The sequence below is a fragment of the Schistocerca gregaria genome, chromosome 3 (genome assembly GCF_023897955.1).
Source record: "Schistocerca gregaria isolate iqSchGreg1 chromosome 3, iqSchGreg1.2, whole genome shotgun sequence".
NCBI classification, from domain to species: domain Eukaryota; kingdom Metazoa; phylum Arthropoda; class Insecta; order Orthoptera; family Acrididae; genus Schistocerca; species Schistocerca gregaria.
In genome coordinates, this window is record NC_064922.1 from 524,091,780 (window position 1) to 524,109,977 (window position 18,198).

General features: G+C 39.7%; 1 protein-coding gene across 3 annotated transcripts in view; it reads right to left on the reverse strand.

Annotated features, from left to right (window-relative positions):
• Positions 1–14,663: 14,663 nt before the first annotated feature.
• LOC126353988 (zinc finger protein 569-like) overlaps positions 14,664–18,198 on the reverse strand; it is a 111,925-nt gene continuing 108,390 nt past the window's right edge. For all 3 annotated transcript variants that reach the window (XM_050003287.1, XM_050003288.1, XM_050003289.1), the window contains one exon: positions 14,664–15,778. In XM_050003287.1, coding sequence (XP_049859244.1) covers positions 15,383–15,778 — 396 coding nt within the window. In that variant the 3' untranslated portion in view covers positions 14,664–15,382. The remainder of the gene's footprint in view (positions 15,779–18,198) is intronic.

Sequence of the window (18,198 nt, forward strand, 5' to 3'; positions counted from 1 at the left end):
ATTCAATCTCTATATTGAGCAAGCAGGGAAGGAAACTAAAGAAAAATTTGGAGTAGGTATTAAAATCCATGGAGAAAAAATAAAAACTTTGGGGTTCGCCGATGACATTGTAATTCTGTCAGAGACAGCAAAGGACTTGGAAGAGCAGTTGAATGGAATGGATAGTGTCTTGGAAGGAGGATATAAGATGAACATCAACAAAAGCAAAACAAGGATAATGGAACATAGTCGAATTAAATCGGGTGATGCTGAGGGAATTAGATTAGGAAATAAGACACTTACAGTAGTAAAGGAGTTTGCTATTTGGTGAGCAAAATAACTGATGATGGTCGAAGTAGAGAGGAAATAAAATGTAGACTGGCAATGGCAAGGAAAGCATTTCTGAAGAAGAGAAACGTTGGTAACATCGAGTATAGGTTTAAGTGTCAGGGAATCGTTTCTGAAAGTATTTGTATGGAGTGTAGCCATGTATGGAAGTGAAACATGGACGATAAACAGTTTGGACAAGAAGAGAATAGAAGCTTTCGAAATGTGGTGCTACAGAAGAATGCTGAAGATTAGATGGGTAGATCACATAACTAATGAGGAGGTACTGAATAGGATTGGGGAGAAGAGAAGTTTGTGGCACAATGTGACTAAAAGAAGGGATCAGTTAGTAGGACATGTCCTGAGGCATCAAGGGATCACCAGTTTAGTATTGGAGGGCAGCGTGGAGGGTAAAAATCGTAGAGGGAGACCAAGAGATGAATACACTAAGCAGATTCAGAAGGATGTAGGTTGCAGTAGGTACTGGGAGATGATGAAGCTTGCACAGGATAGAGTAGCATGGAGAGCTGCATCAAACCAGTCTCAGGACTGAAGACCACAACAACAACAACAACAACAACAACGGACTATGAAAAAACAAAAATACTCTGTCAATCCTCCTCCTTCTGGGACTGCGTTACTAAAGTGGGCATCAAAATCCGACTACAGGACGATCTAATTAAGAAAGACAGGGGCCTTCATCTTACTGAGGCTTGGAACCCTGTACTAACCTGGAGAAAAAGATGCGGTCCCACAGATCGAGGACTGCCCCTGACGGTGGCAGCAGGGAGACTGCAGACCCCAGTTCAGACCCAGGCGCCGCTTCCCCCACCACCTCCAGTAGCCGGCAGCACCAAAGACATCAGGAGAAAAACAATGGAGGGGGGGGGGGGGGGTAATGGCTAGTATATATAGGGAGCCAAGAGGAACAGTACAGCATTCAGAATGAGATTTTTATGCTCCAGCGGATTGTGTGCTGATATGAAACTTCCTGGCAGATTAAAACTGTGTGCCGGATCGAGACACTCCGCTGCAGAGTGCAAATTTCATTCTGAAAATATCCCCCAAGATATGGCTAAGCAATGTTTCTGCAATATCCTTTCTTTCAGGAGTGCTAGTTCTGCAAGTTTCGCAGAAGAGCTTCTGTAAAGTTTGGAAGGTAGGAGACGAGGTACTGGCAGAAGTAAAGCTGTGAGGACAGGGCGTGAGTCGTGCTTGGGTAGCTCAGTTGGTAGAGCACTTGCCCGTGAAAGGCAAAGGTCCCGAGTTCGAGTCTCAGTCTGGCACACAGTTTTAATCTGCCAGGAAGTTTCATATCAGCACAACACACTTCGCTGCAGAGTGAAAATCTCATTCTGGAAACCTAAGCCATGTCTCCGCAATATCCTTTCTTTCAGGAGCGCTAGTTCTGCAAGTTTCGCAGGAGAGCTTCTGTAAAGTTTGGAAGGTAGGAGACGAGGTACTGGCAAAAGTAAAGCTGTGAGGATGGGACATGAGTCGTGCTTGGGTAGCTCAGTTGGTAGAGCACCTGCCCGCAAAAGACATAGGTCCCGAGTTCGAGTCTCAGTCCGGTACACAATTTTAATCTGCCAGGAAGTTTCAGCACAGTATTTGTTAGGAACCACCTGAAGATGGCAGCATGTACGTCTGCCAAAATATTGTGGTGAAATTACGATGCTACCCGATCGCGTACCCAAGAACTGTTCAAAGAGGTGCATGATTCACCATTCTCTTTCTACTCATTGTTGTGGCTAACAATCAAGCTTTACATTCTTCTGCCAGCAGGTGTTTCCCACAGGATAAATTTTTCACTGTCATCAGTTTAAATCTATGGTACTTTTCCAATTCACACCATTTCACATGTTGTGTGTGCTTTCTGAGTGAAGATACAGTGTTTTTGCCTTTCCTACGAAGTTCAAAGTGCCAATAGGGGAACGTCTTGTGAAAGCGAAAGATTTAGAAAATGCGATTGAGGTGGTCAAAAGATCAAGAAAAAGCTACAACATGACCAGTTTTTGAACCAACAAAAAGGCACTTTCAAATGATTGCTTTGACCAATAACTTCAGACAGTGAAACTAATGCGTGGTTAAAGGACAATGGCATTAAGAGTAGCCTCTCATCATGTGGTACTTTAGATACAAGTACACATGAAGTATTGGAATATAAACATCCTACTATTCTAAATTCAGGTAGGTCTAGTAGCAACAATGGTGAAGTAATCACAAATTCGGATCCACACTCTTGGCCTAATATGTTACCATCCTCCATGATAAATGAAATTGTACAGAAAGGCCCTATTAAAATTGTAAATTTTGAGTATCCCTTAAATGAGAATAGGAAAAAAAAAATATTTTTACATAAGAACGCTGCCAAATGGAGAAAAAAAGGGATCTAAATGACTTTTGTATTCGAAATCTAATGACAAAGTTTTTTTTGTAAACTTTTTGGATCTCCTTCAAATACTAAGTCAAGTGATGGACTTTGTGACTGGGTTCATTTGGGAAATCGGCTTCAAGAGCATGAACAACTATTTAAGCACATAAACTGAATACAGTTGAAACAAAAAAGTGGTATTGATCAAATTGACATTTAACTACTGGGAAAAGAGAAGGAACATTGGTTTCAGGTTCTAAGAATAATTATAATCGCCATCAGGTACCAAGAAAACATAATATAGCCTTAAGGGGAAACGGCAACAAGCTCTAACAACAAAATAATGGTAATTTTCTTCGTTTGATCAAAATGATGTAAGAATTTGACCCTGTTTTGCAGTAACATTAAGGCAGCAAGAACTCTAGAAATTCATGACCATTACCTTGGGAAAAACATCCAAAATGAACTCATCAATTTGTAAGTCAACAAACTAAAAAACATCATTGATAATTTTGCAAAGAAAGCAAATATTTTTCTGTCATACTTGTCTGTACTCCAGATACAAGCTACAATGAACAAATGATGTTGATTGTTAGAATAGTAAATTTATCAGAAGACGCAGTGACTGTAGAAGAACATTTCAACAACTTTTCACATCACTTCAACAATGGGCGAACGTTTGACTGAAACCCTTTTGTCAAAACAAGATCAACTAGGACTTAATATTCATGATTGCAGAGGCAAAAGTTACGGTAATGATCCAAAATGAAAGGTTATCAAAGTGATGTTCAACCCAGAATGCTAAAGCGCAATCAAAGATCATTTTATATGCCATGTGCCAGCCACAGTCTTAATCTTGTGTTATCAGGTGCGGCAAAACCTACAGCAAAAGCACTCACATTTTTTGGTGTAATTCAAAGAGTATACATTGTTTTCAGTACATCCACTCAGAGAAGAGAAACCTTATTGAACAGGTTACCATCTTTAACAGTGAAGAAGCTTTCATACACTCGATGGGAAAGTAGGGTGGAGAGTGTCGCAGCTAAAATGCACCAGACAAGAGAAGACACAGATGCCCTTCTTGAGGTGAGTAGCAGCACTGCTGAATTGAAAACAAAGAGTGAAGTATACTTGCTTGCTGTGAATGAATTAGAAAGCTTCAAGTTTACTGTAGGCAATGTCATTTGGTATGACCTTCTCTTTGCCTTTACCGTAGCAAGTAAGGCACTTCAGGCAGAAAACAGGGATCAGAAAGTAGCAACTAACAATATTATGAAAAGGAAAGTTGCTACTCATCAGACAGCAGAGATGCTGAGTTGCAGATAGGCACAACAAAAAGACTTGTGCCTATCTGTAACTCAGCATCTCCGCTATATGGTGAGTAGCAACTTTTCTTTTCATAATACTGTAACATTCCAGCCTGGATTTTCCATTGTTTGAAAGTAACAACTAAATCCCTTGAAAGTCTGGTGAAATTTATCAAGAATTTTCATGGAGAAGGTTTTCTTAATGAAAGTTTAGAAATTGAACCAAAATTTGGAGAAAATAGAATTGGCAGGAAGGTGAAGCAATTTGATTAAGAAGGTGATGACATGGTTTGCAAAGCTCAACCTTCAAAGGAGAAATAAAATATCGATTTTTTTTTTCTACGCTGTCGTTGACACAATGTTAAAAAGTTTGAAAGAATGGTTTGGTCAACTGGCTAAGTATTCTGAAATATTCAGCTTTTTGTTTTCTCTGAAAAGTTTAAAATACACTCCTGGAAATTGAAATAAGAACACCGTGAATTCATTGTCCCAGGAAGGGGAAACTTTATTGACACATTCCTGGGGTCAGATACATCACATGATCACACTGACAGAACCACAGGCACATAGACACAGGCAACAGAGCATGCACAATGTCGGCACTAGTACAGTGTATATCCACCTTTCGCAGCAATGCAGGCTGCTATTCTCCCATGGAGACGATTGTAGAGATGCTGGATGTAGTCCTGTGGAACGGCTTGCCATGCCATTTCCACCTGGCGCCTCAGTTGGACCAGCGTTCGTGCTGGACGTGCAGACCGCGTGAGACGACACTTCATCCAGTCCCAAACATGCTCAATGGGGGACAGATCCGGAGATGTTGCTGGCCAGGGTAGTTGACTTACACCTTCTAGAGCACGTTGGGTGGCACGGGATACATGCGGACGTGCATTGTCCTGTTGGAACAGCAAGTTCCCTTGCCGGTCTAGGAATGGTAGAATGATAGGTTCAATGACAGTTTGGATGTACCGTGCACTATTCAGTGTCCCCTCGACGATCACCAGAGGTGTACGGCCAGTGTAGGAGATCGCTCCCCACAACACGATGTCGGGTGTTGGCCCTGTGTGCCTCGGTCATATGCAGTCCTGATTGTGCGCTCACCTGCACGCCGCCAAACACGCATACGACCATCATTGGCACCAAGGCAGAAGCGACTCTCATCGCTGAAGACGACACGTCTCCATTCGTCCCTCCATTCACGCCTGCCGCGACACCACTGGAGGCGGGCTGCACGATGTTGGGGCGGGAGCGGAAGACGGCCTAACGGTGTGCGGGACCGTAGCCCAGCTTCATGGAGACTGTTGCGAATGGTCCTCGCCGATACCCCAGGAGCAACAGTGTCCCTAATTTGCTGGGAAGTGGCGGTGCGGTCCCCTACGGCCCTGCGTAGGATCCTACGGTCTTGGCGTGCATCCGTGCATCGCTGCGGTCCGGTCCCAGGTCGACGGGCACGTGCACCTTCCGCCAACCACTGGCGACAACATCGATGTACTGTGGAGATATCACGCCCCACGTGTTGAGCAATTCGGCGGTACGTCCACCCGGCCTCCCGCATGCCCACTAGACGCCCTCGCTCAAAGTCCGTCAACTGCACATACGGTTCACGTCCATGCTGTCGCGGCATGCTACCAGTGTTAAAGACTGCGATGGAGCTCCGTATGCCATGGCAAACTGGCTGACACTGACGGCGGCGGTGCACAAATGCTGCGCAGCTAGCGCCATTCGACGGCCAACACCGCAGTTCCTGGTGTGTCCGCTGTGCCATGTGTGTGATCATTGCTTGTACAGCCCTCTCGCAGTGTCCGGAGCAAGTATGGTGGGTCTGACACACCGGTGTCAATGTGTTCTTTTTTCCATTTCCAGGAGTGTACATACAAGATGAAGAACTAAAAATCCTATGTAAAAACCTTAATAAAGAGCCAACTGTAAACATAAATGATGAATGTTAAAAAGACATTCTTGCATCTGGCCTTTTGACAGAAATTAAAGTATTCAGAGAAATGGTGCCCAAGGATGGGAAAACACTTATATTAACCCTGCAGCGGGAGCCTGGCGGCATACAGTGCCGCCAATTTTGTTTTTGTTTTTGTTCAATAATTATGTCAATGAGCCGAGCGCACAACAGTGGTGCTAGATATGCTTCGATTGTTTAGTCAAGCGCCAAACTACATTACTGCGTCATCATCATCATTATACCCACCATAACAGCTGTGTTTCACCTGTGAAGTGGACGACTGCACCGAGACAGCACTGCGTACCGCATGTGCCCGGTAATGTATGTACATGCAGCTGTTCCACTGTTGGATGTTTTGAAGATTAGAAGCTTTCTTTTACAACTCTGTGGGTGAATGATGATTTAGTTACTAACATTGCTTTGGTATTAGAATTATTTTATTGTCTCCCAGGTCCACACATAGGAAAGGACTAAAACCAGAAGAAATTGAGTGTCTTCTGCAATCATCTGACAAAGAAGATTACACAGATTTCTCTGAGAGTGATGAGGAAGCAGAAATAATTGAAACTGCAGATCATTCCAGTGAATCTGAGCAATCATGCGTTGATGGGAATGAAGTGAAAGGAATGCCACATGATTACTGCCATTTTTATATTCGTAAGGACAAAGAAACTTTGTAGATAAATAACCCGTTAGCACTACCAGGGAAACCAAAATGTAAGAATATAATCAAAGTCCTACCTGGCTCGAAACGCCATGGTACATAAGCTAAAATTGAAAGTTTTCTCAAATTGTTTGATCCTGGGACAATTGATTACGTTGTTGCAAACACAAACAAGTACATAAATAACAAATAATCATCTGTGAATTACTCGAGGGCTAGAGATTGCAAAACTACCTCTGCTTCTGAAATAACGGCTCTTTTAGGGGCACTGTTTCTCATTGCTGTATAAAAAGGAGCACGCACAAATGTATTAGAACTGTGAGCATCAAACGGAACAGGAATGATTATATTAAGGGCAACATTTAGCTACAAGCGCCTTCTGTTCTTGCTCCGGTCACTCAGGTTTGACGATACTTCTACAAGAAAAGAACGACTAGCAACTGATAAACTTGCTGCCATCCACAATCTCCACTCAGCATTTCTGAACAACTGTAGAAATAACTACAGTCCAAGGGAGTTCACAACCATAGACGAAATACTTGTCACATTTCGCGGACGTTGTGGTTTTGTTCAGTACATGCCCAAAAAGTCCGCTAAGTATGGATTGAAGTTGTGTGCATTGTGCGATAGCAAGACCCTCTATACTTTTAATTTTGAAGTATACTGCAGCAGACAGAATCCTGGACCATACGTTGCAACTAACCAGCCAATGGATATTGTGCAGAGATTGGTTGAGCCAATCAAGGGAACTCATAGGAATATAACTATGGACAACTACTACAGTAGTTACACTGTAGCCCAGCATCTTTTAGAAAATGGGCTAACGTTCATTGGAACATTTACAGAGAACCAGAAGGAAATTCCTCCGGCATTTTTGCCCAACAGATGGCTAGAAATTGAAAATTGTCTTTTCGGATTTCAAGATGACTTCTGTCCTGTTTCGTGCCAAAAAAAAAGGAACAAGGCTGTGCTTTTCCTGTCATCAACGCATGAAACTGCTGAAATCGACACCGCTACAGGCAAGTCTGTTGTAAATTTGGACTACAATGCAACAAAAGGTGGAGTCGATACTGTGGATTATATGTGTACATCCTACTCTACACAAAGGACCACAAGAAGATGGCCCTTAACATTGTTTTTTCGTTATGTGGATATCGCTGGGATAAATTCCCAGGTCTTGTTTTTTGCAAACAATCCAGAGAAAAGATTCAGAAGAAGAACCTACCTAACAAACCTGGCCTTGGCTCCGATGGACTGCCATTTGAAAGAAAGGGCTCAGCTCTCTACTCTACCATGAGATATTCAAGGATTTCTGTCACCTCAGTAATCAATTCCCACCAATCACGATGAGACTGTAAGAAGGTGTGGGAGGTGCCATATTTGTGGTGGTAAATAAATAATAAAACTACTGTCACTTGCAATAGCTGCAAAAGATTCGTTTGCAAGCAACAATGCCACAATGTTGCCACATGTAATGATTGCAGAACTTCTCCAGAGGATGAAAGTGTGTGATTCTTGATATGTATTTACTGACTGCCTTATTGCAGTGAAACCTCTTTATAACGTTCCTCCATATAATGTTTTCCTCTATGTTACATCTGTTTTTTTTTTTTCAGTCCCAACTAAAAGCCCATATAAACAATGTTCAATTTTCCTCTTTACTGCATTTCCTCTATATTACAATTTCCTCCATGTAACACTCATATTTTTGGAACCCTGGTCAATTATTTACCTTTTTGTAATGTTTAAGTGACTGGATGTAGGCACATCATTTTCCGTTCTGTGGATTCACTGTTTGCACCTGCTTGGAAAGCCCGTGCTCAGCGTGTTTCATATGTCAGCGGCAGAACCTGGTCACATGACATGTGCCGCACATTCTGCTTGCGATCTTTTTGGCGCCATTTACTTTCACCCATCCACCCACCAGGTCCCATGTTTTAATTACAATAAACTAATCATTTGATACATTGATCATTTGCAATGAATATCATATTACAGTGTTGTGAAAATTTTAAATGTCATCTATGGCACCATTTGTCAAAGCTGATTAGTGGTATCCCGATCTTAAATAATGCCCTTAATTATAATTTGGAAGCCTTCCTCTTTATAGTGTTTTCCTCTATACTGTGTTCAGAATTTGTGGTCCCTTGAAAAATGTTATATAGAGGTTTCACTGTGTTACTACAAAGTTTTTATACATATTACACATTTTTGTAAAACTTGCTTTAACAATGGTAAACAATCGAATCATATCTGTGGTTATAATTTATTTAGAATTTGTTATTAAAGTAGCGCTTAGGAAATATCCTGGAAACGTATGTCAGATATTCTGTAACAATTTTAATTTTCCCATGCACCTTGGGTATAAGTGCACAGATCATATTAAAAGTTGCTGTTAAGAATGATGTTATAAACAATAAATAATTAATTCCACCAAAAAAATAAAAAACTGCTTTGTTATACATTTAAATGTAGGCGGCACTGAGTGCCGCACGCGCCCACTGCCACAACAATCTTAAGCGCGCCTGCCGCAGGGTTAATATGGAAATACTTGTCTCACTGGCAACTCATTTTCTAACATTTATATCCTTACAGAATTTTGCTAAATGTGCCAGTGACTCTTGCCTCTGTTGAAAGGAGCTATTCACATTTAAAGCTTATCAAGAATTATTTCAGAAGTAGCACCTCGCAAGGAAATCTGTCTTCTTTTGCCATACTATCAGTGGAACATGACATGGTTTCAAAATTGAATTTTGAAGATATTATGGATGAACTTGATTGTCAAAAAGCAAGGAAAAGGTTTTTTGTGTAAAGTGTGTAAAGCAGAAAACCCTTGGTAGGTATAACCTACAACTCATTTAATTTCTTGTAAATAAAGAGCACAGTCAAGTGATGGAAACATTTAAGTATATACCCTGAATACACTTGTGAACCTTACTTGAATTTGAATTTCATTAAATTGGAAGGAATCCCATAGCTAAGTTGGTTTTTATTATTAACATTTTAGTAATTACCATACCTATTAAGATTGCACTTCCTGTTGAATTCATTTTTGAGACGTTTGTATTCCTTTTGGCCTGCTTCATTTACTGCGTTTTTATATTTTCTCCTTTCATCAATTAAATTCAATATATCTTCTGTTACTCAGGGATTTCTACTAGCCCTCGTCTTTTTACCTACTTGTTCCTCTGCTGCCTTCACTACTTCATCCCTCAAAGCTACCCATTCTTCTTCTACTGTATTTCTTTCCGCCATTCCTGCCAACTGTTCCCTTATGCTCTCCCTGAAACTCTGTACAACCTCTGGTTCTGTTAGAACGGCTGAATACCGCGAACGACTGAAAGAAAGGGGGAAACTACAGCCATAATTTTTCCCAAGGGCATGCAGCTTTACTGTATGATTAAATGATGATGGCATCCTCTTGGGTAAAATATTCCGGAGGTAAAATAGTCCCCCATTTGGATCTCTGGGCAGGGACTACTCAGGAGGACGTTGTTATCAGGAGAAAGAAAACTGGCGTTCTACGGATCGGAGCATGGAATGTCAGATCCCTTAATCAGACAGGTAGGTTAGAAAATTTAAAAAGGAAAATAGATAGGTTAAAGTTAGATATAGTGGGCATTAGTGAAGTTCGGTGGCAGGAGGAACAAGACTTTTGGTCAGGTGAATACAAGGTTATAAATATAAAATCAAATAGGGGTAATGCAGGAATAGGTTTAATAATGAATAAAAAAAATAGGAGTACGGGTAAGCTACTACAAACAGCATACTGAACGCATTATTGTGGACAAGATAGACACGAAGCCCACACCTACTACAGTTAAGCTTCTATTCTCTTCTTGTCCAAACTATTTATCATCCATGTTTCACTTCCATACACGGCTACACTCCATTCAAATACTTTCAGAAAAGACTTCCTGACACTTAAATCTATACTCGATGTTAACAAATTTCTCTTCTTCAGAAATGTTTTCCTTGCCATTGCCAGTCTACATTTTATATCCTCTCTACTTCGAACTTGACCAGAAGAAGGGATCGGTTGGTAGGACATGTTCTGAGGCATCAAGGGATCACCAATTTAGTATTGGAGGGCAGTGTGGAGGGAAAAATCATAGAGGGAGACCAAGAGATGAATACACTATGCAGATTCAGAAGGATGTAGGCTGCAGTAGGTACGGGGAGCTGAAGAACCTTGCACAGGATAGAGTAGCACGGAGAGCTGCATCAAACCAGTCTCAGGACTGAAGACCACAACAACAACTACAGTAGTACAAGTTTATATGCCAACTAGCTCAGCAGATGACGAAGAAATTGATGAAATGTATGAGGAGATAAAGGAAATTATTCAGATAGTGAGGGGAGATGAAAATTTAATAGTCATGGGTGACTGGAATTCGTCAGTAGGAAAAGGGAGAGAAGGAAATGTAGTAGCTGAATATGGATTGGGGCTAAGAAACAAAAGAGGAAGCTCCCTGGTAGAATTTTGCACAGAGCACAACCTAATCATAGCTAACACTTGGTTTAAGAATCATGAAAGAAGGTTGTATACATGGAAGAAGCCTGGAGATACTAAAAGGTATAAGATATATTATATAATGGTAAGACAGAGATTTAGGAACCCGGTTTTAAATTGTGGACTCTGACCTCAATCTATTGGTTATGAACTGTAGATTAAAACTGAAGAAACTGCAAAAAGCTGGGAATTTAAGGAGATGGGACCTGGATAAACTGACTAAACCAGAGGTTGTACAGAGTTTCAGGGAGAGCATAAGGGAACAATTGACAGGGATGGGGGAAAGAAATACAGTAGATGAAGAATGGGTAGCTCTGAGGGATGAAGAAGTGAAGGCAGCAGAGGATCAAGTAGGTACAAAGACAAGGGCTAGTAGAAATCATTGGGTAACAGAAGAAATATTGAATTTAATTGATGAAAGGAGGAAATATAAAAACGCAGTAAATGAAGCAGGCAAAAAGGAATACAAATGTCTCAAAAATGAGACCGACAGGAAGTGCAAAATGGCTAAGCAGGGATGGCTAGAGTACAAATGTAAGGATGTAGAGGCTTATCTCACTAGGGGTAAGATAGATACTGCCTACTGTAAAATTAAAGAGACCTTTGGAGAAAAGAGAACGAGTTGTATGAATATCAAGAGCTCAGATGGAAACCCAGTTCTAAGCAAAGAAGGGAAAGCAGAAAGATGGAAGGAGTATATAGAGGGTCTATATAAGGGCGATGTATTTGAGGACAATATTATGAAAATGGAAGAGGATGTAGATGAAGATGAAATGGGAGATACAATACTGCTTGAGGAGTTTGACAAAGCACTGAAAGACCTGAGTCGAAACAAGGCCCCGGGAGTAGACAACATACAATTAGAACTACTGACAGCCTTGGGAGAGCCAGTCCTGACAAAACTCTACCATCTGGTGAGCAAGATGCATGAGACAGGCGAAATACCCTCAGATTTCAAGAAGAATATAATAATTCAAATCCCAAAGAAAGCAGGTGCTGACAGATGTGAAAATTACCGAACTATCACTTTAATAAGTCACAGCTGCAAAATATTAACGCGAATTCTTTACAGACGAATGGAAAAACTGATAGAAGCCGATTTCGGGGAAGATCAGTTTGGATTCCATAGAAATGTTGTAACACGTGAGGCAATACTGACCCTACGACTTATCTTAGAAGAAAGATTAAGGAAAGGCAAAGCTATGTTTCTAGCATTTGTAGACTTAGAGAAAGCTTTTGACAATGTTGATTGGAATGCTCTCTTTCAAATTCTGAAGGTGGCAGGGGTAAAATACAGGGAGCAAAAGGCTATTTACAATTTGTACAGAAACCAGATGGCAGTTGTAAGAGTCGAGGGATATGAAAGGGAAGCAGTGGTTTGGAAGGGAGTGAGACAGGGTTGTAGTCTCTCCCCGATGTTATTCTATCTCTATATTGAGCAAGCAGTAAAGGAAACAAAAGAAAAATTTGGAGTAGGTATTAAAATCCATGGAGAAGAAATAAAAACTTTGAGGTTCGCCGATGACATCGTAATTGTCAGAGACACCAAAGGACTTGGGAGAGCAGTTGAACGGAATGGACAGTGTCTTGAAAGGAGGGTATACGATGAACATCAACAAAAACAAAACTAGGATAATGGAATGTAGTCTAATTAAGTCGGGTGATGCTGAGGGAATTAGATTAGGAAATGAGACACTTATAGTAAAGGAGATTTGCTATTTGGGGAGCAAAATAACTGATGATGGTCGAAGCAGAGAGGATATCAAATATAGACTGGCGATGGCAAGGAAAGCGTTTCTGAAGAAGAGAAATTTGTTAACATCGAGTATAGATTTAAGTGTCAGGAAGTTGTTTCTGAAAGTATTTGTATGGAGTGTAGCCATGTATGGAAGTGAAACGTGGACGATAAATAGTTTAGACATGAAGAGAATAGAAGCTTTCGAAATGTGGTGCTACAGAAGAATGCTGAAGATTAGATGGGTAGATCACATAACTAATGAGGAGGTAGAATTGGGGAGAAGAGGAGCTTGTGGCACAACTTGACTAGAAGAAGGAATCGATTAGTAGGACATGTTCTGAGACATCGAGGGATCACCAATTTAGTATCGGAGGGCAGTGTGGAGGGTAAAAATCATAGAGGGAGACCAAGAGATGAATACACTAAGCAAATTCAGAAGGATGTAGGCTGCAGTAGGTACTGGGAGATGAAGAAGCTTGCACAGGATAGAGTAGCATGGAGAGCTGCATCAAACCAGTCTCAGGAGTGAAGACAACGACAACAACAACATTAAGATTCCATCTCCAACTAATTATTTCCCTATCACAACATTCGTTCTGCTGCAGTAACAGTATTTTGATATAGTGGTATTATGTAGATGACAAAACTTGGGATGCTTTTGAACATGACTAGGTGTATGACCTGTGTTGGAGGAGGGGCAGGAAGGAGAGGAATGCGGGAGAGCCCTGCTTGGAAGTTTTGCACATTGTCCCTTGCCAGCTAAGGTGGGCCCTGGTTCACTATTTTACCTACTGTTGTACTGTGTTTACCCATGTGAGAAAGAGTGAGAAAACTGCTTAAAATCCACACTCAGGCTAACTACTGCACCAAACCAAGGGGTATGACGTCTAGTATCAATCCAAATCTGTATAACATATGTGTGTCTTGAAAGCCACTGCACAAAATGTTTTGATTTAGGGGCAGGTTGTTTCAACACTACCATCATAGTGCAGAAAGCAACTGTAATTCTTTTCTGAATGGTGAGGATTTTTGAATTGTTATAGTTGCACCCTCAATCTTCACACAAAAACCTGCTTTTGAGTTTTGTGATTTGGTCACATCATTGTATTATGCCAGGTTTTGTTGCCTACAATAATGCTAGTCACACAGCAACTAAACCACTTTAGAATTCTTTCTTCCCCTAGCACTTCTTTGCATTACAAAATAAAACTGTGATTCACCTCAAACCTCACGCACACTGTTTAGAAAAACAGGTAAACTGACAACAGCCACACACACTTTTCTTTAAGGTACCATCTCTTGATGCCAACAGATTGATACACCAAGAACCTCATATTCAACAACTTCCATACAAGCATTCTTCTAGTACAATTACTGGTGTTTATCTTTATAATAATTATTAGGCACATTTTTACAGTAGCCATAAATGTGAGCTGTTTACATTTCTGTTGTTATCCTGACTCATTTGCACCATATATATTATTAAGTGACTGCTACGGCTTAATACACAAAACACTAACTTGTTCACTTACCAGAAAACAGACACAAAAGTTTCATATGACCAGTACAGACTGTGTTAAGTCTTACACTAACATGTCAATGTAAGTGACAAAGAGTGTGAGGAATTACTGTTTATCAACATGAAACTTCAAATGCTTGGATTTGGAATAAATAAATGATGACAACAAATTTGTAAAAGATAAAGTGCGCATACATTTTTCTTCATATCAATGTTGCTGTTATGTTTCTTTTTTATGTTAGATGTTGGTAATGCACAATGATATATTTGTTAATTAAATTCCATAAGAAATGTCTCCAATCTTTCTTTAATTATCTCCAAACATTGACAACTGATTCTTTATAAGACACAAAACACAGGATTAAATTATTGCAAAGGTATATTAATACCAGTAAAATTTTAAACCAGAGTTACCAGGAATTCCAGAAAAGGCAAAAATTAACACTTACAACAGAATCTGAGACTTTTACAATTATGTCTCTAAAGTGCTGATTTCAGTAAAAGGAGACTTAATATAACTCCTCAACTAATGGCATTTTAAAGACATGTTCATCCAGACAAATTTTCTGTATGTGCCCAGTGGTACCCTTCAAACATGCCTAATAAAAGATCAGCAATTTATGACTTGATATATAATTTCTGTCAGTGTTACAGATCAAGGTCCTTCACACACACAAGTATTTACATGTGACAACAAATAGTTAAGTCATCATAAGTCAATACTGTGTATGTATTTCAATAAATTTTTATAAGAAAGAAAATGACAGTAGATTGAAGTTGCACAGCCTGAGTTTTACCTACTATACAATCACAGTTTTATATTTTCCTTTGATTTGCACCAATACTGCAGAATTTACATTCCTTCTTCCCTAATGTGTTTTCCGTTTTACAGAGCTTTTATCTTTAGTGCTGTATGAAACATAAATATATTACTAAATTTCATTCAAATCATCACTCCAGCTGAAACAAAAGGTCAAGTTTAAAATATCACTCAAGTACTTATCTTGCTAAGAAGCAAGTGATGCACTATTACTTTCTGCATTCTCTTCACTGTCACCATTCACTGCAACAGGTAAAAGACCATTCTTGTGATCGTTTACATGTAAAACAAATCCTTCTCGATTTACAGTTTTGAAGGGGCAGTGAATGCAGGAAAACACACCACTCTGTCCAGGATGTTTTGAGCTTAAATGATTTTTATATGAACTACTCTGTATTGCTGTGTATGGGCAATGTGGACATCGATATGGTCTCTGGCCAGTATGACGCATTATGTGACGACGCAAAGAGTTGTGGTCACCTGTCCGATATGCACACATAGGGCAGGCATGAGGTTTCTCACCAGTATGCTGACGGAGGTGCATCTGCAGCATGGCTCTGCGAGCTGAAGCATGACCGCAAACCTAAAAAAGAAAAGAATGACTGAGGAATATGGTCTGTGAACAACAGCTGTGAAGTGTAATTCAGTATAACTGACTTTTCCACCCATGTTATTTTTATGGCTTGAACTAGCCAAAAGAGCAATGGTACCACAATAAGTTATTGAACACCAAACATCTGACCAGGTTGCTTAATTTCAGTAAATTAGAATTATTCAATCTACTAGTTTGTGGCGTGTTCTTTACCTCATACGCTGGATAACTGTCTACAAGGTGGTTTACAAAAGTAACTGTTTTTCAAAAAGATGCAATAACTTTGGTGCATAGTAAAGTGCAGAGTTGTAATGTGGCAAATTCATAATTTTTTATTTTTGTTCTGAAAGTCTTTAGTCAAGACAGCTACCATGCCAAGAACCACAACCTACCTAGCAGGTGTTTCTACATACAACTGTAATACTGTATCAACCTGATGGGTGATTATATAAAATAATAACAAAATAATAAATCTGAATTAATTTCTAATAACAAAATAAGTAAAAAATAAAGTAATATAAATTTTCTTACAAAATGGAACCTGTAGATCTAAATATCACTAATAATGAGTGTCCTACTCAAATGTAACCAAATAAATAAAATCTAATTATGTACAAATATCAGACTCTATGAATACATGACAGGATTATGATTCCAACACATACAGTGCTTTCCATGTCATTCATCCAGTACTGAACTCACACAGTGTTATGTACTATAGTGACATTCTATTGTTTATTGTTAATATAGTGTAAAGGTCAAATTCATGGGAGATGTCTGGTTTTTGTTAATGTATGCCTCGGTTCACATGAAATGCCCTCGTTGTTGTGGAGCTTGTGAAAATGCCAATCTGAAGTAGCAAGATGCTTAAACATCTTATATATGACTAAAACTGCAAGAAACTTTATTCTTATACCATGGAATGTAGTGCAATTTAATCGGGTGATGCTGCTGTTATTAGATTAGGAAATGAGACACTTAAAGTAGTAAATGAGTTTTGCTATTTCCGGAGCAAAATAACTAATAATGGTCGAAGTCGAGAGGATACAAAATGTATACTGGCAATGGCAAGAAGAGAAATTTGTTAACATCGAGTATAGATTTAAATGTCAGGAAGTCGTTTCTGAAAGTATTTGTAAGGAGTGTAGCCATGTATGAAAGTGAAACATGGACGATAAATAGTTTGGACAAGAAGAGAATAGAAGCTTTCGAAATGTGGTGCTACAGATGAACGCTGAAGATTAGATGGGTAGATCACATAACTGATGAGGAGGTATTGAATAGAATTGGAGAGAAGAGAAATTTGTGGCACAACTTGACTAGAAGAAGGAATTGGTTGGTAGGACATGTTCTGAGGCATCAAGGGATCACCAATTTAGTATTGGAGGGCAGTGTGGAGGGTAAAAATCGTAGAGGGAGACCAAGAGATGAATACACTAAGCAGATTCAGAATGTAGGCTGCAGTACGTACTGGGAGATGAAGCAGCTTGCACAGGATAGAGTAGTGTGGAGAGCTGCATCAAACCAGTCTCAGCACTGAAGACCACAACAACAACAACAACAATAACAACAACAACAACTTGACTCTTTCCACACTCCTGTAGGGAATCTACAGAGCATGACAAATGATAGCCTGAATGGATGAATGCTAGCTACATGGAATGACAGACACAAACAGGGAAAAGAAAAGAAAGCTTCACTTTAAGGACATTTCCACAACACTTGGACAGTTCTTAGTTGGAAAAGTATTTAATGAGTTGGAAAAAATCAGAAAATTGTTTTCAAAAAGCCCTGATTTGAAACTTTCTGCCAGAATGGGACTTGAACCTGGAAACTTACCTTGGCAAAAAGGCAAAGTTTCGAGTTAAAGCCCTGACATGGAGGTACTGGCAGAAGTAAGGCAGTGAGGGCAGGTTGTGAGTTGTGCCAGAGTAGATCAGTCAAGAGGAGTATTTTCTGATAAACTCAAAGGTTTAGGTTTTGGGTCCCAGTCTGACACACACTTTTCTTTGACCACGCAGTTCCAATAAATCATTTGTCAGAAGCAGAGACAGAAAAACGGTATATTATAAAGGAAGAAAACAACCATAAATGACTGCTCTCAGGTAACATCTGAACACATTTTAAAGGAAGAATTTACATGCAGATACCTTACACACAAGGTGTTTAGTTCTTCATTAAATTATTTCTATAATAGTTTGGATTCAAATTCCACAACTATATCAAGCTAATAGCAGTAATAGGAAAGATGACTTAACACAAGATGACACAGAAGAGGATGGGAGAACCCTGTTTAATTATGAAAGTCCACTACAGTCAAGATACCAAACTACATATCTAGAACTACATTCATATAATGAAGTGTAAGCAAAGTTGAATCTCTTCTTAGTATTGATCACAGAAAGAAATAC